General features: G+C 44.7%; 1 protein-coding gene and 1 long non-coding RNA gene across 5 annotated transcripts; one reads left to right on the plus strand and one right to left on the minus strand.

The window, feature by feature from the left end:
* Positions 1 to 3,500: 3,500 nt before the first annotated feature.
* On the plus strand, positions 3,501 to 13,302 carry LOC124002616 (transcriptional regulator QRICH1-like). Of its 2 annotated transcripts, none has more exons than XM_046310167.1 (12): positions 3,501 to 3,821; positions 4,882 to 5,194; positions 5,430 to 5,510; positions 5,719 to 5,823; positions 5,943 to 7,085; positions 7,633 to 7,792; positions 7,996 to 8,150; positions 10,410 to 10,524; positions 10,709 to 10,817; positions 11,785 to 11,945; positions 12,203 to 12,293; positions 12,462 to 13,302. In XM_046310167.1, exons 2-12 carry the CDS (start codon positions 4,949 to 4,951, stop codon positions 12,649 to 12,651), a joined length of 2,556 nt encoding a protein of 851 aa, XP_046166123.1. In that variant the 5' UTR covers positions 3,501 to 3,821; positions 4,882 to 4,948; the 3' UTR covers positions 12,652 to 13,302. The 2 variants fall into 2 exon arrangements, with proteins under 2 accessions (XP_046166123.1, XP_046166122.1); XM_046310166.1 differs by having other exon boundaries at positions 4,919 to 5,194.
* Positions 13,303 to 14,316: 1,014 nt separating this feature from the next.
* On the minus strand, positions 14,317 to 17,704 carry LOC124002617. Of its 3 annotated transcripts, XR_006833086.1 has the most exons (5): positions 17,370 to 17,662; positions 16,694 to 16,781; positions 16,298 to 16,464; positions 15,284 to 15,356; positions 14,317 to 15,161 (listed from the first exon to the last, which is right to left on the minus strand). It is a non-coding gene; the product is annotated as an uncharacterized LOC124002617 (long non-coding RNA). The 3 variants fall into 3 exon arrangements; XR_006833087.1 differs by lacking the exon at positions 17,370 to 17,662 and adding an exon at positions 17,669 to 17,704 and having other exon boundaries at positions 15,284 to 16,464; XR_006833085.1 differs by having other exon boundaries at positions 15,284 to 16,464.
* Positions 17,705 to 25,720: the final 8,016 nt, after the last annotated feature.

The following is a 25,720-nucleotide window of genomic DNA, read 5'->3' on the forward strand; positions in this document are numbered from 1 at the left end:
ATAGGTATTCCTCTTGTCCAGGTGAGTTAGGGCAGTGTGCAGTGTGGTTGAGATTGCATCGCAAGATATTACACTTACCAGTGACTTACCAAGCGAACTTCAGAAAGTTTGTAACTCAAACCGTGCGGACGGTCTATATATAGGGGCCGGACCCCAGCCGTGACACAGGTGTACATGGGAGTAAATCTGTAAATCCTCACCTCGGATGTATCCCTCTGCCGCGGAGTGATACCAATATATTGGAGTGATCCAAATAATATATTTTCTCTGCTGCAAAGGATAAGTTCATTAAAGTTAATTGCACTGCACCTCAGATTGCAGCCCAAATAAATGCTTCACAGAGTTCAAGTAACAGACACATCTCAACATCAACTGTTCAGAGGAGACCGTGTGAATCAGGCCTTCATGGTCAAATTGCTGGAAGAAAAAAAACAATACTAAAGGACACCACTAAGAAGAAGAGACTTGCTTGGACCAAAATATGTGGCAGTGACTTGCCCAGGTTTGAGTTTCAGCATTGTCAAAAAGAAGAGTTTGGCGTTCGACTAGCCACGTGCGACATGCACACGCAGTTACAAACCTGCCAGAGTAAGCGGCATGCTGACAAGAAATATTCACCGTTGTAGTATGGATGAAGCCTGAGCTAGAATGTGAAGCTAACTGAAGATGACTATCTCTAGACACCCCTGTAGATCCAGCTTCACTCGAAGTATACCGCTCTGGTGACACTGTCAGCCAACAAACACAGACTAGCTTACAGAAAAGAAGACAGACACACTCTTTTACACTCCCACGCGCAATAAACTGTACACACTAAAATTATTATATACTACAAACTTATACAAACTAAGCAGCAATATTCCATGAGAAGGCCTCTCATTCCACAATCGTAACATAGTGCCCTTTGTTCTGTATGCTGTGAACAGTTCAAAACAGGTTGACATCGTGTAATTGTGTACAACTTGTGATAAAAGAAACATCCCACCTCTCATCATACACACCTCGTGAATTAACTTGAGTATGAGTGGTGCGATGTGTGTGTCACAGGAGGTTGGTGGCACCTTAATTGGGGAGGACACATCGGCTTGTGGTAATAGCTGGAGCGGAATAGGTGGAATGGTATCAAATACATCAAACACATAGTTTCCATGTGTTTGATGCCATTCCATTCACTCTGTTCTGGCCATTATTATGAGCCACCCTCCCCTCAGCAGCCTCCTGTGGTATATGTACCATATTATTAGGTGTGATGAGGTCTATTACAAGTGTTCTGGAGAATGGAGCCATGAACATATCCACTTGACAGCCCTCCATGGGATCATAGAGAGGCTAGAGGAGAGACCGTGGGAATTAACTCTTTCCTGTCCACTGTCCCAGCAAGGTACTATACACATGCAGCACATCTCTTCTGGTCCACCTTAAGAGAGCGGAGAGGCAGCATGTTGTGGGTAGAGTAGGGGTAGGCCCTCACTGGCACATGCCTGGCTCTTTAAGGCAGACTGGGGCAGTTGTATTCCTGTTTAAAGGCACATACACACAAAAAGTTATACGTCCAAATGAACCTTGAATATTAACCTCTAATCTAAATGAACCTTTATGCAGAAAACAGTGTGTAAGCATCCAAATTAAGTTCTTTACCTTAACAGTAAGTTTAACACTCATTTCGACATTAAAACATAGGCTTTTTAAACAAATTGATTTTTTCCCCTCCGCAATTGAGGAATTATTACAAAACAGCCTACGTATTTTCATGAGGATATTTTTCTGAATGACAAGCACGGTATTACATGTGCAACTAATTTAGCTATTGCAATGTACATTTGTTGTGCCACATTTTTTAAAATTAGTCCACTGTTCATACAGCACCAAAATATTTTGCATGTCAGCAGTAAAGTTTTCAAGATATTGCATTTTGCATCATCATGTGGCCAGTGACAATTTGCTTCTTGAAAGTCCAATATCTTGAAGATTTGACTGCTGACATGGAAAACGTTTGGGGACAGTATCAACAGTGGACTGATTTTTAAAAAATACTCAAATATATTTTGGGGGAATGGATTTCTACTTTAAGAACCAGGGTTGTATACAAACCTTCAGAGTTCATTATTCACTGAAAAAAAATAAGGATGGAGGGGATTCAATATGAGGACAGCATATTGTGCCTCTATGTTTCTACTCATTGATCCTCTACAACTTCTTGATTCTTTTAATATAATAGGCCTTACATATCCTCATACTGAGAGCATCAAAACTGCAGCACATCTTATCTGCTTGCATCCATGCCCTACTCGGGACCCTTTCCTAGCGAGTAATCGTGAGAATATGTGCATACCCATTCAATCTGAATGTAAAATGGTGCCTACCTTCCAACAAATGTGTAGGAAATTGATAAATGAAATGTTAAAAGAAGAGTGCAAATTATTAGTCAAATAAAAAAAGGCTGGGCCTGGGAGGATTTACAAGTCACATCCTAATTTAAAGGAGATGTTCGGTTGGCCATTGTAACAGGTAAACCCACTACAATAAGGAGGATATTTGTTTGGGTTCTGTACTATAACATTGCGAGAGCTGTTCGCGTACATACGCGCGATCTATATGTCGCGGGGGCGAGCAGGACTCCAATACAGGTGCTGATGATGTGTTCAAATGTACAGAAGTGCAGATAAATAAATTTGCTTGAATAGTTACAATTAATGTCAAACTTGATTTAAAGTGCATTGTCAAAAGGTCTTAACACAACTCTGACTGTACAGAGGGAATAAATAATAGAGATAAGAGACTTTAGAGCAGAATGATAGAAAGAACAGAAGGGAGAAGACAAGGACAATTAATGGGATGTATTCAATGTTGCCTAATAAATCAGACTGTGATACCAATTATTGCTATACATTCTGAAGCAAATTACATTTGAACTTACTTTGCTGGTTGTCTTTGTGGTTGGTCCTACACTGGGTCAACATTTTTTGTTTTATTTATCCTACTTTTCAGAGACCCGAGTTTTAAGGTTGGTTTAGTAATACTTGACTGTGGATATTTTACCAACCCCACAAATAATCAGCGGAGTAGACCGAGTTCAAATATAATTGTATTTAATATTCGTGATGGACAAGGGACGTGTAGGTTTTTTCCCTATGTAATTGTACTTGGCTATTGCTTGGCTAACATTACACAGCATGGGTACAGCGGCACTACTACAGTCAATTATGTATCATTGGATGCATTACCACACACACACACACACACACACACACACACACACACACACACACACACACACACACACACACACACACACACACACACACACACACACACACACACACACACACACACACACACACACACACACACACACACACACACAGTTTCCTTTGTAAGTGTATGTAATGTTTGTTGACATGATCTTATTTATCTAATTTTACACCCTATTCATAATTACTATCAAATAATGTATGTAGTGCAATAAGAAAATAGTTGCCTGCTGTGTCACCAATGAACTGTCTCGGGGGCACGCGATGCTCGTTCCCGTAAATATGAAATGTGTCGTTACCTAGCCTTTGCAAGTGGAGAATTTGCGGTGTAGCCAAATGAGCGTCGCGACCTACTCGCGCTGTCTGATGCGGCGGTTGAGTGTCACAGAAGTCCGGGGATTCACGTTGTTCCATAGGGCCTACTTCCATAATTCTCTCTGCATTGATGAAATACTTTCCTCTGAATAGTTAGACAAATATTATCGCCAAACGCTCAGAATTCTGCTGGAGAAACTGTGAGCGAAACAAATTTGTGTGGATTACCCCCATATTGTTCTCATCGAAAGCAGGGTAAATATCGCTTAAATACTCACACGACGTAGCAAGCTAGCAAGCTAACGTTATGATATTGTTTATTTGGCTAGCTAGCTGTTTAAATGCATAATTCTTGAAATTTATTCCATCGCTATAAAATGAAGACTTTACAAATGTCATTTGGAACGCAATTTACTTGGAGTTTATCGCGTTTTATTTTTGAACGCCGTGTCTTGGCGGAACGGAGGGGTTTTGGTTTTATTTAAGGTAGCATGGGAAGATGCACTGGTAGCTAGTTAGCCAGCTAACGTTAGCAACTTGCTAGCTAGCTGTTATAGAATACATACCACAAGTTGCACGTTTATCTATCACTCAAAGACAATTTATTCGTTGTTGAAATGTTAACTTTATTCAGATTGTGGAATTATTGTAGCTAGCTGAACTTTGCAGCTAGAAATATACAAAAAACATAAGCAAAAGTAATCATGTGATATATGGCAAATGATAGAGGCTGATGGCTCTTTACACTGCCCCAGTAGTACATGTAACTAGCTAGCTAATCATTACATCATCGTAATAATAACGATCATATTTGTTTCATAGACAGATACTGTATACCACAACCAATGATGTACACGTCATTGACCACAACAGCATATTGCTTTTTTGGGACAGTGTTCAGAACATAGTGCCAGGTGATCAGATCGCGTAATAATTGGTTCAAAGTTCGTCAAGGAAAGGGTTTTGCTTGTGCGCTTTGGCCCCATCTCGCTTCACCTTCCCCTCTAATGCAAACAGTTAGGTAGCTTGGCCATTAAATGTATACTAGACTTTGAGATGTTAGGCTGTACTGATGACAGGGGCTGTAGTGTTAATTGATACCAGAGTTAAATGACATGCAGTCCTGAGCTGTGATGCTGTATAGGTGTGTGAACAATTGCTGCATTCAAAACAACTGGGCACTCAGAGAAAAACAAGCTCCAACTGGGAAAATCTTTTGAAGGGTCATCCAACTTGGAATTCCAAGTCGGGATCTCTTTCCAACCTGAAGATCACAGACCTCATGATTTTACCTAGTTTTTTTCTTCGTTCCCAGTTGTCTTGAACGCATCGTATGTCCCCTCCTTCCTCAGAAGGTGCCGTGGAGGGCATAGTGACTTGTCATGAACGAGCCCGTAGAGAGCGGTGTAGTCTCGTTTGACGAGTACGTGCGCCAGAAGGCCCGCAGTGTGCCCCAGCACCGTATGAAGGAGTTCCTGGAGTCTCTGGCCAACAAGGGCCCCGAGGCACTGCAGGAGTTCAGCCAGCAGGACGGTGACACCACCACCATGGTGTACCAGCAGGGGGGCAACTGTGTCTACACAGACAGCACTGAGGTGGCTGGCTCGCTGCTGGAGCTGGCCTGTCCGGTAAGAGGAGAGACCTTATGTGGTTCCTCCAGTAGTTCAGTTCTTTTGAATACACCTCAGGCTGCGTTTGTGCCCATTACCCTCATCTAGTCTATATACTTTGAAGAACAGATCACTTTACTAAATTGAGAGTAAAGCCCAACTCATACTTCAACATTGGTACTACCTATCTTATTGCTGCTATCATTGTGACTTTTGCTCTGTGATTGATTGATTTTCTCCTGTGGATGAACAGGTGCAGGTGAACTCTGCACAGATCTCACCCCAGATGGCTGTTGGTGTGCACCAGGGGTCTGAGCAGCAGATACAAGTACAGGTGAGGCCTGTACTTGTATTCCCACTCAATTATTTTCCAGACTGGACTGAATGGCCTTCTTATCGACATCCAGGGCCTATAACCAAAAGTATCAGTCGAAAATGCAGTAGTCGGAAACACACCCTCAGCCATGTGGGCATGTAACGCATGGTGGATGTGACAGAAGTGTATGATGCACTGTGTTTATTCTCCTTACATCTGTGGTCAGGTGCAGATCCAGGGACAGCAGGGTCAGACGGTGGACCTCCAGGGCATCCCCACAGCAGCACAGCTGGTCCAGCAAGGAGAGCTCACAGAGGAGCAGCACCAGCAGGTACACACGTAGCACTCTGCATTATTGAGTACACACACTCACCCCATGTCCTTCACTAACCAGGTAAATATGTTGGTTTTGTATACACCAGGCTCAGGTATTTGTTCTGTGGCTTTCAGATCCAGGCCCAGTTGGTGGCAGCAGTGTCAGGAGGTCAACAGATTAGACTACAAAGCGGTCAACAAATCCAGCATATTCAACTACAAGGGGGTCAGCAAATTCAGCTCCAAGGAGGACAACACATCCAGCTTCAAGGGGACTTACAGGGTGGCCAACAGATCCAACTTCAAGGGGGTCAGCAGATCCAACTTCAAGGGGGTCAGCAGATCCAACTTCAAGGGGGTCAGCAGATCCAACTTCAAGGGGGTCAGCAGATCCAACTTCAAGGGGGTCAGCAGATCCAACTTCAAGGGGGTCAGCAGATCCAACTTCAAGGGGGTCAGCAGATCCAACTTCAAGGGGGTCAGCAGATCCAACTTCAAGGGGGTCAACACATCCAACTTCAAGGGGGTCAACAAATCCAGCTACAAGGCGGGCAACAAATCCAGCACATTCAGCTACCAGGTGGTCAACATATTCAACTACAGGGTGGGCAGCAGATCCAGTTCCAGACAGTAGAGGCCATGTCTCCTCAGCAACAGCAGGGCTCTCCCCGGGAGGCAGAGAGGAGGGCGGGTACCAGCGTCCTCCAACCTGCCAAGAAGCGCAAGGTGGACGTCCCCATCCAGGTGTCGTACTCCCTCCCTCAGGGCCAGCAGGGCCAGCAGGTGGTCCTGGCCCTCCCCCAGGGGCAGGGGCAGCAACAGCAGTTCCTGTCCCTCCGGCCCGACCTGCTTACTGTGGACAGCACCCACCTGTACAGCACCACAGGTACCATCACAGGCCCTGCCGGGGAGACCTGGACCATCCCTGTGTATTCCGGGGGGCAGCAGGGGGGCGTGCATCACATCGCCATCCCCCAGGAGGCTTACAACACAATGCAGGTGTCCTCTGGTCACCACGATAACAAGGACAATAGGGTGGCCCACTCCTCGTCGTCGGGGACTGGGTCCGTCCAGTCGGGCACCACGGTGTCAGTCTCCGAGACGACGACAAACGACGAAGTGGTGCAGACGCTTTTCCCGGCGCAGTTCATGAACGGGAACATCCACGGCCCTGTGGTGGTGCAGACGGTGGGAGGGGCTTACAACACCACGCAGCAGCTCCACATCTGGGACCCCCAGCAGCAGCAGGAACACCAAGAGCAACAGCTCCACCTACAGGTCAGAACAGGACCTACATTACCTGGGTTAGACCTTGACTTTGTCTTTGACTCCGATTCCAAGGTTTTCCACAACAATGACATAAATTTAGGCTGTAGTCTCACCCAGTTAAGAAGGGGATGATTGGCTTGACTAGTATAACACTTCAGCCTATTGTGGTGTTTTGGAAGCAAATTTCCATGTCACTAATTTAATGTCCCGAGTGGCGCAGCGGTCTAAGGCACTGCATCTCAGTAATAGAGGCGTCACTGCAGTCACTGGTTCAAATCCAGTCTGCGTCACATCCGGCCGTGATAGGGAGTCCCATAGTGCGGCGCACAATTGGCCCGGGTTTGGCCGGGTTAGGCCGTCCTTGTAAATAATCATTTTTTCTTAACTGACTTGCCTAGTTAAACATTTTTTAAAAGTGTTTGTGTAGAAATATTCAGTAATTTTGTGTGTGGAATTTCTTTTCTACAATGAAGTCGACTCACAGGGTAAACCACAAATCGAAGACGCATGGTGGTGTGCGTGTTAACATTTTAACTTCCTGTGTGTCCCCCTGCAGGGTCATGTGGAGTCAGAGTCACAGGTGGAGGCCCCCCAGGAGCTGCTGCTGCCTGTCTCCCTGAAGCCTGAGGAGGGCATGGACGTGTGGCGCCTCTGGGTCCAGCGCAAGAACACAGAGCTGGACAAGGACGAGCAGAACAAGCTGGCGCCCATCGGACGTGAGTCAACACAACACAGACTCCCACTCATTCATTAAACCGCCCTCTCCAAGTATGTTTACTTATCTCTTTTATTCTCTCCTTCCTGTCTGTCTTGTTGGTTTGATTCCCGAATATTGAATAAATTCCACTCTGAATATTGACAGTTCTCTAAATGACCATATTCATCTGACCTTTTTCTCTCCCTGTATCTCTCTGTGCAGGTCGTCAGGCACTGCGCTTCCAGGAGGACCTGGTGTCGAGTGCGGTGGCTGAGCTCAACGTGGCTCTGGCCCTTATGACCCAAGAGGCCCGGGGGTTGGAAGGAGAACAGTTTGAGCCTGATGCCCTCTACTACATCTTCCTGTGTATACAGAAGGTACACGTACCACTACTACACACACTCTCTCAATGGAATTCACATATCCGTACAGAAAGGATGCATTTTCACTGACACACACACAGACAGACAGACAGACAGACAGACAGACAGACAGACAGACAGACAGACAGACAGACAGACAGACAGACAGACAGACAGACAGACAGACAGACAGACAGACAGACAGACAGACAGACAGACAGACAGACAGACAGACAGACAGACAGTCAGTCAGTTGTGGGCAAAAGTACCCAATTGTCATATTTGAGTAAAGTAAATATACCATAATGGAAAATTAGTATTTGGTTTTAAATGTACTTAAGTATCAAAAGTACGTATAATCTTCTTATGGCTTAGATCCCGCTAACGGGATCGATATGACAACAGCCAGTGAAAGTGCAGGGCGCCAAATTCAAAACAACAGAAATCTCATAATTAAAATTCCTCAAACATACAAGTATTTTACACCATTTTAAAGATAAACTTGTTGTTAATCCCACCACCGTGTCCGATTTCAAAAAGGCTTTACGAGGAAAGTACACCATACGATTATGTTAGGTCAGTACCTAGTCACAGAAAAACACAGCCATTTTTCCAGCCAAAGAGAGGAGTCCCAAAAAGCAGAAATAGAGAAAATGAATCACTAACCTTTGATGATCTTCATCAGATGACACTCATAGGACTATATGTTACACAATACATGTATGTTTTGTTCGACAAAGTTCATATTTATATCCAAAAATCTCAGTTTAAATTGGCGCGTTACTTTCAGTAATGTTTTGCTTCCAAAACATCCAGTGATTTTGCAGAGAGCCACATCAATTTACAGAAATACATATCAAAAATGTTGAAAATACAAGTGTTATGCATGGAACTTTAGATAAAATTCTCCTTAATGCAACCGCTGTGTCAGATTTTTTTTAAACTTTAAAGAAAAAGCACACCATGCAATAATCTGAGTACGGCGCTGAGACACAAAAACAAGCCATACAGATATCCGCCACTTCAACAGAAGTCAGAAATAGCATTATAAATATTCACTTACCTTTGATCTTCATCAGAATGCACTCCCAGGAATCCCAGTTCCACAATAAATGTTTGATAAAGTCCATCATTTATGTCCAAATACCTCCTTTTTGTTCGCGCCTTGAGTTCACAAATCCAGGCCAGACGAAAAGTTAAAAAATTCCATTACAGTTTGTAGAAACATGTCAAATGATGTATAGAATCGATCTTTAGGGTGTTTTTAACGTAAATCTTCAATCATGTTTCAACCGGAGAATTCCTTTGTCTTTAGAATTGCAATGGAACGCAGGTCGCTCTCACGGGAGCGCGCCTGAATGAGCTCATGGCACTCTGCCAGACCCCTGACTCAATCAGCTCTCATTCCCCCCTCCTTCACAGTAGAAGCCTCAAACAAGGTTCTAAAGACTGTTGACATCTAGTTGAAGTATTAGGAAGTGCAATATGACCCCATAAACACTGTATATTCGATAGGCAATGACTTGAAAAACTACAAACCTCAGATTTCCCACTTCCTGGTTGGATTTCTTTCTCAGGTTATTGCCTGCCATATGAGTTCTGTTATACTCACAGACATAATTCAAACCATTTTAGAAACTTCAGAGTGTTTTCTATCCAAATATACTAATAATATGCATATATTAGCAACTGGGCCTGAGTAGCAGGCAGTTTACTCTGGGCACCTTATTCATCCAAGCTACTCAATACTGCCCCCAGCCATAAGAAGATAAATCATTTCACATTCATTATATTAAGCAAACCACATGGCCCCTTTAAAAAAAATTGATGTATTTTTATTTTTTAATAAATATTTACTGATAGCCAGTGGCACACTCCAACGCTCAGGCATCATTCATCATTCAGCTTTTGTGTTGAGTGAATCCACATGATCAGAGGCAGTAGGGATGACCAGGGTTGTTCTCTTGAAGTGAGTCAATTGGAAGATTTTCCTGTCCTGCTTAGCATTCAAAATGTAACAAGTACTTTTGGGTGTCGGGAGAATGTATGGAGTAAAAAGTATTATTATTTTCTTCAGTAATGTAGTAAAGTAAAAGTTTTCAAAAATATAAATAGTAAAGTACAGATACACCAAAAAACAACTTATGTAGTACCTTAAGGTATTTTTACTCAAGTACTTTACACCACTGCGCGCACACACAATACAAGATACTGACTGAAGTGTATTACAGTTGACTGAGGTTGTTAATGCCGTTCTCTATTTTCTGCTGGCAGTACCTCTTTGAAAACGGACGGGTGGATGATATCTTCTCTGACCAGTACTACACACGCTTCTCCCAGTGGTTACACAAAGCCCTGGACGAGTGGAGGCCTGTCATCCATCCACTAGGTAAGATACAATCGGTTTCTGTTTCCGGGTGTAAATTCAAGAGAGTATGGGGAAGAAACCGCTAAAGACCTAAGGGTCAAAAGTTGTGACTTCCATACCTGAGTACATTTCTGTGTTTTGGGCTGCTTGCTTTCTCTTGAGAGGAGAATGTATGGTGATTGGCCACTCTGCTCTCTCCTCCCAGGGTACATCATTCCCAGTCACGTGACAGAGGATATGCTGTGGGAGTGTAAACAGCTGGGTGCCCACTCACCAGCCACGCTGCTCACAACACTCATGTTCTTCAACACTAAGTGAGTCATACTGGACACATGATTCTTATTTCATACTCATTGTACTAATGTCTCCTGTTCACCCAATAGACTTGTGGGTCATTCCATTGGATTTCAATCGCTTTTTGACCGCACCCCTTTTGATTTGAATGAAACCTTCCATGCACATTTGTCCCAAGTGCTCAGAAAGTGACTTTCTGGACCTGAATGCCAAATCATTAATGCTCGACGTTGACCCATTTTGCATACCCCAACTTGCCACAAGACATCCATGTCTTTATCACTGGAAAAGATAAACGCTTAACTTTGATATAATTTAAAAGCTTACAGACACACGGTTGTCAAAATATTTTCTTGTTTTTGAAATGTAAATAAAATGTATATACATATGTTGTAATTTTAGATTATTTTTTACATAATCTGAAGTCTTTGTTGTGCCCGCCTACTGTTGAAACACGGCATGCTCTTGAATACAGGGTGGCTGTCATGATTTGTGTATGTCTGTTAATTGCAGATGCATTGTTTTTTTAAATAATATATATTTTTTAACTTTAATATTTATTCAACATTTTATGCAAGAAATTATAAAATAGTAAATTGTTTGTAAACTTTAAAATTATATTAAACTCAACCGTTTATCTTTTCCAGTGACGAAGACATGGATGTGTCATGGTGTGGTATGCAAAATGGCTCGACTTTGAGTTCCTCCATCTCCGAAATGTTTTGAAAAAAAGTTACTTTCTGACCACTTCTACCATGGGCAAATACACATAGAACGTTTCGTTCAAATCCAAGGTGGTGTGATGGAAATTAAATGGAACGACCCTTGTACTTGCTAAGTCACAATATAATTGTAATCCTTTGTAGCATTCATGTCATCAGGCCTATTGGCTGCTGTTTTGGATGCAGGGTAGCTGATGTGTGTGAATGCCGGGTTTTGTCTGTTGCGTGTGTGTCTTTTTGTGTTAAACGATTCTCTCTCCTGTAGGTATTTCCGTCTAACAACGGTAGAGCAGCACATGAAGGTGGCCTTCTCTAAAGTGCTGAGGCACACAAAGAAGAACCCGTCCAACCCAAAGGATAAGAGCACCAGTATCCGCTATCTGAAGGGCCATGGGCCCTTAGGAACACACCATGCAGGGCAGAAAGGTGAAGTCATCTTTAGAGTTCATAATAAATACAAATTAAGCTTTATATATTTTAGTTAGACTGGATTTCCATTTTCCCAGTCACCGACTAACTGGTATTGGTCAGCTATGTGTTCCATACATTCAAAACTTTCCCTTTGGGGCAAATTCTTTGCGCCTCTCTGACCGACCCAAGTTTGTCAACATTATGAGGTCCATAATCCCCATCACTACTTGCTGATGATCACCTCTGACCTCTGTGATGTTTGAACTTTGCAGTGACCGATGACATGTATGAGGAGCAGGCTGAAGATCCTGAGAACCCTCTGCGATGCCCAATTAAGCTGTATGATTTTTACCTCTTCAAATGGTGAGTAATGACCCCCCCCCCCGACATATCTAGTCGCTAAGAGGATGCCCTTGCATAGGGTGACGTTTTCCATGGTGTTAAATACACACCAGTACATCAACTTCTACAGGAGCTCTTTGATGCATTTCTAATGACCCAATCAACGTCTAACCCTCCCGTCTCGCTCAGTCCCCAGAGTGCTAAGGGGCGTAACGACGCGTACTACCTGACACCAGAGCCCGTCGTGGCGCCCAACAGTCCCATATGGTACTCCACTCAGCCAATCACGAGTGAGCAGGTGGAGCACATGCTCACGCGCATCATCATGGTGCGGGAGATCCAGGAGGCCATTGCCATGTCGTCGGCCAGCATGCACTGAGCAGGGGAGGGGAGGAGGAACTGAAATGGACACACTAACCCCCGAAATCAGCCTTCCTCTCTCTCAAGCGTTCCTCTTTGTGGTTCCTCCTTCACTCAGTAACTAACTCTAAGGACCTCCAGTGGCCTCAGTCTCAACCCATCACACCTGCCAACCATAGGAGTGGGGGAGCGATCGATAGTGTTTACAGAGTGGACTTATGGGCCTTTTTTTAAGGAATAGACTCCTGCGTTTATTCATCTAATGGCAGTTCAATGGCAGTTATGTCACCCTCAATGCTGTTATCTTTTTGGGGATGGTCACACGTGTACGTAAGCCACCACTTCACCTAAACCCCCACCTCACTTCACCATAGAATTGTTTCCTGGACTGACGAGACGAGTGAGATGGATTTTGACAAAGTCACTAAATCAGAGCTCATCATGTACTCCTGAAGGCTGTTGCAGCCCCCAATAAAGATGACATGGTCAGAAATGGATGGTGAAATATCGGATATATATTCAGTCATATAAATATATTATACACATAGTGACTTCAGAAAGTATCCGTACCCCTTGACTTAGTCCACATTTTGTTACAGCCTGAATTAAAACGTTTATTTTTTATTATTAATCTCACCCTTCTACACGCAATACCCCATAATGACAAAGTGGAAACATGTTTTTAGAAATGTTTGCACATTTATTGAAAATGAAATACAGAAATATCTCATTTACATAAGTATTCACACCCGAGTCAATACTTTTTCTAGGCACCTTTGGCAGTGATTACAGCCGAGGGTCTTTCTGGGTAAAAGGCGCTACGTGGTCAAGCCATACAGCATTTACTGCGATGCGGCCTCCGCAGAAGTCAAAGCAAACATACTTTTTGCGCTTCGCTGAGCTGTTGTCAAGGAAGTGTGTTTGTGTTTATACAGGACCTCTCGCCCCCACCTACCTTCAAATCAGTCATGTCAATGCGGAGCCCTCCGCATTGTTAAAACATTTTGAGAGGCGCATAGCGATGCGGTACGGAGCTTGATTTGGCCTCTGCGCGCTTCAGGAGATTCCGCCTTAGCATCACACCCTCCATACAAACCCTCTGATCAAGTGTAATTTGGCTTTAAGTCTTTAAGAGCTTTCCACACCTGGATTGTGCAACATTTGTCCATTGTACTTTTCAAAATCATTCCAGCTCTATCAAATTGCTGGACAGCCATTTTCAGGTCTTGCCGTAGATTTAAGTCCAAACTAACTCGGACATTCGGGAACATTCACTGTCTTCTTGGTAAGCCATAACAAATGGGTTGAATACTTATTGACTCATGATATTTCTGCTTTTTAAATTTGTAAAAGTTTATAAAAACATAATTACACTTTGACATTGTGTGTGTAGGCCAGTGACAAATCTCAATGTAATAATTTTAAATTCTGATTGTTACAATGTGGAAGAAGTCAAGGGGTGTGAATACTTTCTGAAGGCACTGTACACTCCCCTAAGTATTTAGTTGGATAATGATGCTTAAAGACAAATGATTCATTTGGCTCTCATACCCCCAAGACATTTGAACCTCTCAACATGACAAATAAGAGGTTAGCATTTTTGTTGTTGTTGAGGAGCATCGTTCACTCATTATTCAGGATTAATTCATGATTGTCCATAATCATGGTAGCATCCACAATAATGTAGTGTTAACAAACATATTTTATTCTTACTTACAATAAAAGGTGACTCCAAAATGACAATACATTATTCACCATTCCTATTGGGCAAAATATAATCCGAAACACAACCAAACTGCAAATGCATCTACAAGTTTGTAATCACGTATGAAAATACCTTCAAATTAAAAGTGGCATTCTGTACTGTCGCCTCATAACATTTGATGTCATCCAAGATGCTAGAGTATAGGGCCAAATGTACATATTTTAGCTTCACTGTCCAAATAAATACGTAGGGGTGTGTATATGGAAATGTACCACATTTAACATGTTAGCCCTCACAGGGACCCTCCTGTGCCTCTTGTCCTCTAAGCTCTCAGGTTCCAGACAGGACAGGAGCCAAGAGCAGAGTGGATTACACACCAACAGACATTTAATGGGAACTCTGCTCACTTTTTTTTTTTACATGTATTTTTATTGGCATTTATGATCTCCTGTATGTATTGATATTCTAGTGGTGTTGGAGGCTAAATAAGAAAGTCTGTTTTTTCCCCCCCAAACGTGCCTTTGTACTGTGAATGAGTGTGTGTGGCTTTTTAAGAATTTCAGTCAGGCCTTAGCTCTTGGAACTTGGGACAACCATTAGGTCAAAGGTCACTTGAAGTGATGCCGCTCCACCATTCATCCTCTTATCTGGAATGGGGATCTGCAGTCGTCGCAGGGTGCTGGTGGTGAAGTACTTCAGCAGGGGGCAGGACACAGTGATATCACTGGCAGCTGTCAGCTGACGTGCGTACAAGGTTAGGGAAGAAGGCGACGTGCCTTGCTTTGTTTCAATCCCAGGCTCGGTAACAAACCATCCAGCAATTTCTGAAGTAAAAAGAAACAAAGTCCATCATTGCATGCTAGTACAGTTAACTTAGCTTTAGACCTCTTTGGTACCAGTCTAGGCAACACTTTGTAATGCATCTATATTGTGAAGTGGTGTTTACCTAAGGTGGAAGTTTTTGTGGTCCCCAAGGATATGACACCCCAGAGTGTATGCTGGGGTGTGGATCCTCACCCCTATGAGCAGGAGATGGATGGATGAGGCAAGAGACACTGAACAGGTTACTACGCTGGTTCACAAGGTTGTTCAAAAATGGTGCTACTGTTAAAAGGAGCATCGTGTCTTCTATGACCTAGGTTAATGTGAGCTATTAGTGTGTAGCAGACCCCTCAACAACAAAGACTAAAGAACGATCTGTTCTTTTTGAAGGACTTTTTACTGACTCGAGAGTTATGATACAATTCTTCTTATTTGACTCGTTCGTTTTAAGTCGTTTGAACTGCTAGCCGCAATTAATTCTACAGCAGGATTAATACGCACTCCTCCGTTAACGTGCTCCGGACAGCATATCATATATTCTCGAAAATTTCTACACAGCTTTGTAGAACCAAAACATACACAGCCTCTGCTCAACAAACTCGAACTTGAATGAATCATTTGGGATGCTGAAGTTCGCAAATAATATTATGCTTATTACCCTCAAGGCAGTCGAGAAATGCGTTCCCCCAAGACACGCTCGCAATCTAGTCGAGTTGCGGCCACGACTCGTTTCAAATGTAAAGAGACATCATCGCATTTGCATGTCTAGCAATCAACAAATGTACATTGAGACTTGTAAAAGGGTGTTTTAAACAATCACAAATGAAAGCTCCAATAAGCCCCTTGTGGTGAACGAGGGGGCTTGTAGAATCGTTACTATTTTGAATTTTCAGTTCATCATTATCCTGTAAGCGTCCTGTGTTCTGAGCATTACTGACTCAAATGAACAAAATGAGTCGAAAGATTTGCTCTTTTGACTGAATGAGTCAAAAATATTAGTCTGTAAAAACACCCGAATTTCCCCCCACTAAATGAAGGCAGGTTCCGTGTAATCTTTTTTTGCAATCATGTTATAGTTGGGATGTTATCAGTTAGGATGTGCAGGGTGACTGCAGAAACAGATGACTTGGAACCACACCAGATTAAATTCTTCAGAAGTGTCGCTACCCGTGATGGGCTGGAGCTCCACAAGGCTGCAGCCATTGCTGCTGACCAGGACGCGTACTGGGTCACTGCCCCCTGGGCCTGCACGTTAGTCACTCCCTCGCCGCCGACACTCAACCTGTACACAGGACTCAGGCCTATCTGAGAGGGATTATGGGCCGTTAGGTGTATACAATTACACAATACATTACGTACAAATATGGAATCTATAACAGATGCTAACTTCAAAACCCGAAGGACATCTGCTGAAAGCCGCCGATATAAACATAACAGGAGTTGTGCACTCTACTGTCAATGTGTCACTAGAAGACTACAGCCATTGCCAGCATTTGGTAAGCTTATGATTTATTGTTTGAAAGCAGCTCATTACCTTGAAGTGAGCCTGAACCCAGGGGAATTCTCTCTCTATGAGGGTTGTCAAATCATCCCCTCAGAGGGAACAGGCCACAGCAGCAATGCTGCATGGGGGAATAGGGGAAAAGGAAGATGACTGAAAGTGTAAGGAAACCAGGAAGTAGCAGGAGGTTCAGAGGCTACGTCACTGCTTGTTAGATACCACTGCACTGTCGGAGCTCGGAACACGAGCATTTCACTACACCCGCAATAACGTCTGCTATGTGTATGCAACCAACAAAATAGATTTGAGGTGTGAATTGAGCCCAAAAACCCTTGGGTCCAGAGCCAGACAGACACACCACCGCAACTCCAAGAAAACTAGGGAGCTAGATGTCAACAGCAGGGTCATTACAAAAACTCTATGCCATATGATGTGCTGCCTGGATCCTTATCTTAAACTAAATCTCTAAACACAGATGTAACAGTACTCTTCTGGCGTTGTGTACATCAGTCATCGACACGGAACTCCAATATGTAGCACCAGTCATGTAGCTTTATTCTGATAAGAACGACACAAAATTGCACGTCATGCAATGCCCATCTCACCATCCAACTCTGCACTCACGCACGCTGGTTTGGTGCTTGTTCACTGGGACAGTTGCCAAAATAATACAATTACAATATACAATATAATATTTTTAACAATGTACCTGATAAGAACGACACAAAATTGCACGTCATGCAATGCCCGTCTCACCATCCAACTCTGCACTCACGCACTGTACAAAATATATGAACCCCCCCACCAGACACAGTAAGTTGCTAGCTAATACTGGCGAGAATTCTCTACAACAAAATGCACAACAAATATTCTCCAAAAACCCCTGCATCTTATGTGTGATGTTTGAATAACATTTACGAACTATTTGATATAAATTGTACATTTAAATCATCACTTGAGAGCATAAAATCACTTTTGACGTATGGTGCTTTGCAACCAACAACTTACCGCTGGTTTGGTGCTTGTTCACTGGGACGATTCTAACTGGAACATCCCCCCTCGTAAGCAAGCTACGCAAACCAGCCAATAAGATGCCATGTTGAGTAGGTGAAGGCAAGACAAACTCAAACCAAAAACCCATTGGCTTAACAATAAAGTGGCAAGGGGAATCACCAATATAACCTTGTTACACTACCCCCTACTGAATTCCACTTGCCAAGAAAAATAACAAAATACAAAACGGCACTGTGCAAACATACCAGATACAGAGACACTCAACATATGTACAGAATAATCCAGAGAGAAAAAAAGTACTACCTAATAGAGAAAACTAAAAGGTAACGCTGTGTATATCAAGGATGCAGACCCTGCTTTAAATCAGTCACTAAATATTCCAGTCATTAGACTATTCTCCTTGAGAATTAGAGTGAAAAGCGGTTGATCAAACCCCTTAGCCCTCATAGGTAAACATGCCCTGTCACATGTCAAGTACACTCGGTGACTTTAAAACATCCAAGTAATAAAATAAACCACCATAAGAGACTTTATCATATGTCACATTACCATCCTGCAACCTCTAATTATGGTCACAATGATGTAAAAGCAAAACAAATAAAAGATGTCAATACCATTGACCCTCTATTCACATATTTTACCTTCAAGAGCTAACTTTCTGCTGATTCATAATCTCAATCAGTCTTGACACTGGTTTAAATGGCCTTCCTGCCCTTGACCTAATATGACCCCGACTACCTTCAACTGCATAAGGGGTAACAGTGTTGTGCACTGTTGCAATAGTGTGTCCGTCAACACAGTCAGTACATAACTGATCAGGTAAGGAATGGTCCGCGTTTGGTAGGTCAGTACGGATATCGTAAGCAGACTGGTCACTTAGCTCACTCACTACACTGTTACAGTCTCGGTCAGATTCTTGAAGACTCTCTGATCGAGGCAGACCTTCCAGCTGCAGTATATCATCCACGGAAACCAAAGGTGGAATATCCTGAGCATCCAAGGATCGCACATCACCCTCCAGACTTGTGTCACCTGTTCCTTCAGAAGACAACTCTGACACCCACACTCTGGTTCTGTACTCAGCACCATCATCCACTGCAGTGTCCATGGCAGCTGAGACCACTAGGCTGTCATTCATGTCCTCAGACTCTGTTAATCCAGACATGTCTGTTCCCTCCTCAACAGCAGCATGGGGAAGAGGAAGAAAGTTGACTGGCATTATCAGGTTGCGATGTACCGTCTTCTCCCGTCCAGTGGAGCTGTTCTGAATCTTAAAAGTGTGACTGTCAGCATTCAATCCAGTGACAAGGTAGACAGTATCCTCCCAACGGTCAGCGAGCTTCCGCTTTCCCCGCTCCCCCTTGTTAGCCAGCAATACTCGATCCCCAATCTCCACTGGTGCTCCTCTGACTCTTCTGTCATAAAGGTCAGCATGCCTCTTCAACTGCTTCGCTGCAGATGCCTGTGCTGCATTCATGGCTTCTTTCAGATCTCTCCTCAAAGACTGAACAAACTGGTCATAGTCGACAACTTCTGGGTTCTCTATGACCGAGCCAAAGACTATGTCAACAGGCAGTCTTGGCGTCCTCCCAAACATTAGCAGAAAAGGGGCAAAGCCTGTGGTCTCGTGGATTGTACAATTGTATGCAAACGTAAGGGACTTCAGCGCCTGAGGCCATCTGTGCTTTGCTCTCGTTGGCAGGGCCCGGATCATGTTTCCCAAAGTCCTATTCATCCTTTTGCAGGACCCGTTCCCCATCGGATGGTACGGCGTGGTGTGAGACTTCTGAACGCCTGCAACACTCAACAGTTCGGCTATTAAAGCGCTCTCAAAGTTGGCTCCCTGGTCTGAGTGTATAGGGCGAGGCATCCCGTAGACACAGAAATAGTTGTTCCACAACTGATGAGCTACTGACTTAGCAGACTGGTTCGGACACAAGAAGGCATGAGCTAATTTGGTAAAGTGGTCAGTAACAACGAGCACATCCAAGGATTTGTTTGAAGAATCTTCTGCAGACCAGAAGTCTATGCACACTAGTTCAAGAGGCTCAGTTGTTATTATGCTCTCAAGAGGAGCTCTTGCTTTCGGATCAGGAGTCTTGATCACCACGCATCTCCTGCAGCACTTCACATAGGCTTTTACCACCCTCTCCAGGCCATGCCAGAAGAACCTCTGTCTTGTCAGGTAGACTGTTCTCTGTTGGCCCTGGTGGCCAGCTTCATCATGGACACCCTTCAACACCATTGCTTTCATGGAGGCTGGAACCACATACAGATACATTTTCCTCTTTGTAACCACATTCTTCGAAACACGATACAGTACACCCATCTTCATGGTCAACTTGTCCCAACTTCTGAGAAGACCCAAAACCTCAACACTCTCATGGGCACGCTCTCTCCGGGATGGTCTTCTCCCCCTCTCAACAAAGAAGATGACTTTGCTGATCACGTTGTCATCACGCTGCTTACTCATCAGTAGGTCGTGTGGCAGAACATCGACATTGGTCTGCTCTGATGGCATAACAGCCTGTGGGTGCTGTGGCAACAGCAGTGCATGTGAGCCCACTTCACCCACCCAGCACCTATGTGAATGAAGAACAGCTGCAACTTCATGTCTTGATAAAGCACCAGATGGAGGGTCAACAGTAGCCTGACAGCTAATGACCACTTCGTTGGAGTCAGAGGCTTTGTCAAAGGGGTGGCTGGACCAGCGAAACACATCTTGCACTCTGTGCGCACAGCGTCGGCTTCAGCTAGTAAGGTCTCGTACGGGACCCTTGTCAGGCGATGGAGTGCACTGGGTCGTACGAAGGGCTCTCTGCTCAAAGCATCTGCAACAACATTCATTTTTCCAGGGATGTATTTAATGTCAAACTTGTACGGTGCCAGCTTGGCGACCCATCTCTGTTCACAAGCATCAAGCTTTGCTTTGGTCAGAATGTATGTCAAGGGATTATTATCCGTCCATACCGTGAACTGCTGTCCCCGTAGCCAGTGGTGGAACTTGTCACAGATAGCCCATTTCATGGCAAAGAACTCGAGCCTGTGCGCAGGATACCTTGACTGTGCATAACTGAGGGACTTGCTCGCGAGGGCTATAGGTCTCGCTGTAGCTCCTGGTTCCTGCACCTGAGATAGCACAGCACCTAATCCATTGCTGGATGCATCCACCGAGAGTAGAAAGGGTTTTTCGAAGTTGGGGTGGGCCAACAAAACCTGGTCCAGCAAGGCTTGCTTTAGCTGGAATAAGGCCTATCTGCATTCTGTTGTCCAGTCGGCAGCAGTCAACTTCCTGACAGGTGAGCTTCGCTTCTTTTTCCAGCGTGGAGCCTTGTGTCCAGTAGTCAATCCAAAGAGAGGCTTTGCAATGGTCGAGCAACCTTCAATGAACTGTTGATAATACACCACCATCCCAAGGAATGACCTCAATTTCTTCTGAGATGGAATGTCAGTGCCATCTTTCATCAGATCAGCTTCTGTTACTCCTGTAATGGCCCTCACCTTCTCAGGGTCTGTAGCTACACCATCCGCACTAATGATATGCCCCAGAAACTTCACAGACCTCTGCAGAAAGTTACACTATCTTGGCGCCAACTTCAGGTCGTGAGCCTTGAGACGCTCAAAAACCATTTCCAGGCGCTGTATAGCCAGATCTTCAGTGGGCGCATAGACCAAGACATCGTCAAGGTAACACAGCAGGCTAAGAAAGTTCTGATCCCCAAAGATGTTTAGCATCATCCTCATAAAGGTTGCCGGACTAATACATAACCCCTGTGGCATTCGATTGTATTCGTACAATCCAAATGGGGACGTAAAGGCTGTGAATCTCCGGTCATCCTCATGCACTTCCACATTGTAGTAGCCAGAGGTAAGGTCCATTGTCGAGAAAAGGGCATTTCCACCTAACGCAGCCAGCGTGTCAGCCTGGTGAGGGAGTGGGTGGGCGTCTTTGATGGTGCGAGCATTGAGCAAACGAAAATCAGTACAGAGTCTCAGGTCTCCAGACTTCTTCCATACAAGGACAAGGGGAGAGGCAAACTCACTACTAGACTTCCTTATGGTATCACGTTCTTCCATGTCATTCAATGCTTGTTTGAGCTTCTCATAATTATTTGGTGAAAGGCGTCGGTAGGGCATCCGAAAGGGTTTCTCATCACTCAGTTGAATGCGGTGAAGACATCCGGAAGCTTTTCCACAATCCAACTTGTGCCTGGAAAAAATAGACTGGTACTCAGCTATGAGCTGGATGAGTTTCTTCTTACCAGCAGGAGACGCTTGACAGGAGGAGACATCAATATCAGTCAAACCTATGTCACGTAAGACCTCAGGCTCGCTTGAACTGTCAGGTCCGTCAGTATCGTGAAGTTGGCTGGAACCGTCAGTCAGTGTCAAGTCATCTTGGCAGTCAGTGAGTATATCAGCCGTTCTCTGCACTTGCTGCTGTAAAGCTGCTGATGAACCATCATTCACACCCGAACAGTCAAAGTCCTCTAGAGCCATGCAAGGAAAGACATCGGCTAGAGTGGCGTTTCGTCTCAATGTCACGGTCTTCTGAGAAGGGTTTATCACTCTAACAGGGAGCCACCCATCCCCCCGCAATAGAGCTACTGTCCTCCCTACCAGTATTGACCTTGGGGTTGACCTTGAACTGCTGGGCTCAATGACAACAGCACTGCCAGCTGATAGATTCTGAGTGTTTTGTAGTCTGCCCCAGACTAAGTGCTCCTGCATAGGCTCTAGAGTCACAGCCCCTTTTAGTCTCACAGTTCCAACTTTGTCAGGTACTTCACTGTCTCTCCATCTCTCCACATTAGCCATCATCTCGATTAGCTTGCTCTCCTCACCCCCGTCACACACAAGAGTATAAACCCTCTTCCAGAGATCTCCATCAGTCTTCAGGTGGCGAATCAAGTGCTTTAGGAGATTGCTGCCCAAGATGAGGTCATCACTCTGGCCTTCAATCACCAGTGTAGGCACAGCAACTCTACATCCGTACACCTCCATCTCCAGCTCACATACTCCCAAAGGCCTCGTCTTAAACCCACCACAACCAACCAAGACTACCTCTGTAGGACTCAATGATGGACTTTTCAACACTCCTGCATGCAACAGTTCAGGTAAGACCCTAGAGCTCAAGGTACAAGCCATGGACCCACTGTCAAGCATAGCTCTCACTTCCACTTCTCCTCCTATTAACACCTTGGCATAGAATAAATCATATGGGGAATGTCTCTGTGTGTTCTGCATTATGATACTCTTCTCAGTCTCCATTTCGTCACAAACACTTTTATATCAAGGAACCCACCAGGTACAACCCTAACTCTGTAAGCAAGGGCACCCTCATAGACGTCATCCTGACCAACTGGCCCTCCAAATACACCTCCGCTGTCTTCAACCAGGATCTCAGCGACCACTGCCTCATTGCCTGTATCCGCTACGGTGCCGCAGTCAAACGACCACCCTCATCACTGTCAAACGCTCCCTAAAACACTTCTGTGAGCAGGCCTTTCTAATCGACCTGGCCCGGGTATCCTGGAAGGACATTGACCTCATCCCGTCAGTTGAGGATGCCTGGTCATTCTTTAAGAGTAACTTCCTCACCATTTTAGATAAGCATGCTCCGTTCAAAAAATGCAGAACTAAGAACAGATACAGCCCTTGGTTCACTCCAGACCTGACTGCCCTCGACCAGCACAAAAACATCCTGTGGCGGACTGCAATAGCATCGAACAGTCCCCGCGATATGCAACTGTTCAGGGAAGTCAGGAACCAATACACGCAGTCAGTCAGGAAAGCTAAGGCCAGCTTCTTCAGGCAGAAGTTTGCATCCTGTAGCTCCAACTCCAAAAAGTTCTGGGACACTGAAGTCCATGGAGAACAAGAGCACCTCCTCCCAGCTGCCCACTGCACTGAGGCTAGGGAACACGGTCACCACCGACAAATCCATGATTATCGAAAACTTCAACAAGCATTTCTCAACGGCTGGCCATGCCTTCCGCCTGGCTACTCCTACCTCGGCCAACAGCCCCGGCCCCCCGCAGCTCCTCGCCCAAGCCTCTCCAGGTTCTCCTTTACCCAAATCCAGATAGCAGATGTTCTGAAAGAGCTGCAAAACCTGGACCCGTATAAATCAGCTGGGCTTGACAATCTGGACCCTCTATTTCTGAAACTATCCGCCGCCATTGTCGCAACCCCTATTACCAGCCTGTTCAACCTCTCTTTCATATCGTCTGAGATCCCCAAGGACTGGAAAGCTGCCGCAGTCATCCCCCTTTTCAAAGGGGGTGACACCCTGGACCCAAACTGTTACAGACCTATATCCATCCTGCCCTGCCTATCTAAGGTCTTCGAAAGCCAAGTCAACAAACAGGTGACTGACCATCTCGAATCCCACCGTACCTTCTCCGCTATGCAATCCGGTTTCCGAGCCGGTCACGGGTGCACCTCAGCCACACTCAAGGTACTAAACGACATCATAACCGCCATCGATAAAAGACAGTACTGTGCAGCCGTCTTCATCGACCTTGCCAAGGCTTTCGACTCTGTCAATCACCATATTCTTATCAGCAGACTCAGTAGCCTCGGTTTTTCGGATGACTGCCTTGCCTGGTTCACCAATTACTTTGCAGACAGAGTTCAGTGTGTCAAATCGGAGGGCATGTTGTCCGGTCCCCTGGCAGTCTCTATGGGGGTGCCACAGGGTTCAATTCTCGGGCCGACTCTTTTCTCTGTATATATCAATGATGTTGCTCTTGCTGCGGGCGATTCCCTGATCCACCTCTACGCAGACGACACCATTGTATACACTTTCGGCCCGTCATTGGACACTGTGCTATCTAACCTCCAATCGAGCTTCAATGCCATACAACACTCCTTCCGTGGCCTCCAACTGCTCTTAAACGCTAGTAAAACCAAATGCATGCTTTTCAACCGATCGCTGCCTGCACCCGCATGCCCGACTAGCATCACCACACTGGATGGCTCCGACCTTGAATATGTGGACACCTATAAGTACCTAGGTGTCTGGCTAGACTGCAAACTCTCCTTCCAGACCCATATCAAACATCTCCAATCGAAAATCACATCAAGAATCGGCTTTCTATTCCGCAACAAAGCCTCCTTCACTCACGCTGCCAAGCTTACCCTAGTAAAACTGACTATCCTACCGATCCTCGACTTCGGCGACGTCATCTACAAAATTGCTTCCAACACTCTACTCAGCAAACTGGATGCAGTTTATCACAGTGCCATCCGTTTTGTCACTAAAGCACCTTATATTACCCACCACTGCGACTTGTATGCTCTAGTCGGCTGGCCCTCGCTACATATTCGTCGCCAGACCCACTGGCTTCAGGTCATCTACAAGGCCATGCTAGGCAAAGCTCCGCCTTATCTCAGCTCACTGGTCACGATGGCAACACCCATCCGTAGCACGCGCTCCAGCAGGTGTATCTCATTGATCATCCCTAAAGCCAACACCTCATTCGGCCGCCTTTCGTTCCAGTACTCTGCTGCCTGTGACTGGAACGAATTACAAAAATTGCTGAAGTTGGAGACTTTTATCTCCCTCACCAACTTCAAACATCAGCTAGCTGAGCAGCTAACCGATCGCTGCAGCTGTACATAATCTATTGGTAAATAGCACACCCATTTTCACCTACCTCATCCCCACAGTTTTTATTTATTTACTTTTCTGCTCTTTTGCACACCAATATCTCTACCTGTACATGATCATTTATCACTTCAGTGTTAATCTGCAATATTGTAATTATTCGCCTACCTCCTCATGCCTTTTGCACACATTGTATATAGACTCCCCTTTTTTTCTCTGTGTTATTGACTTGTTAATTGTTTACTCCATGTGTAACTCTGTGTTGTCTGCTATGCTTTATCTTGGCCAGGTCGCAGTTGCAAATGAGAACCTGTTCTCAACTAGCCTACCTGGTTAAATAAAGGTGAAATAAAATAAATAAATATACAGACTCCAAATCAACAGCTCTCACTGATGGGGACTCTACAAAAGGCCCAACACTCTCCCCTTCTACA

The sequence above is a fragment of the Oncorhynchus gorbuscha genome, linkage group LG18 (assembly GCF_021184085.1).
Source record: "Oncorhynchus gorbuscha isolate QuinsamMale2020 ecotype Even-year linkage group LG18, OgorEven_v1.0, whole genome shotgun sequence".
In the NCBI taxonomy this organism is placed as follows: Eukaryota; Metazoa; Chordata; class Actinopteri; order Salmoniformes; family Salmonidae; genus Oncorhynchus; species Oncorhynchus gorbuscha.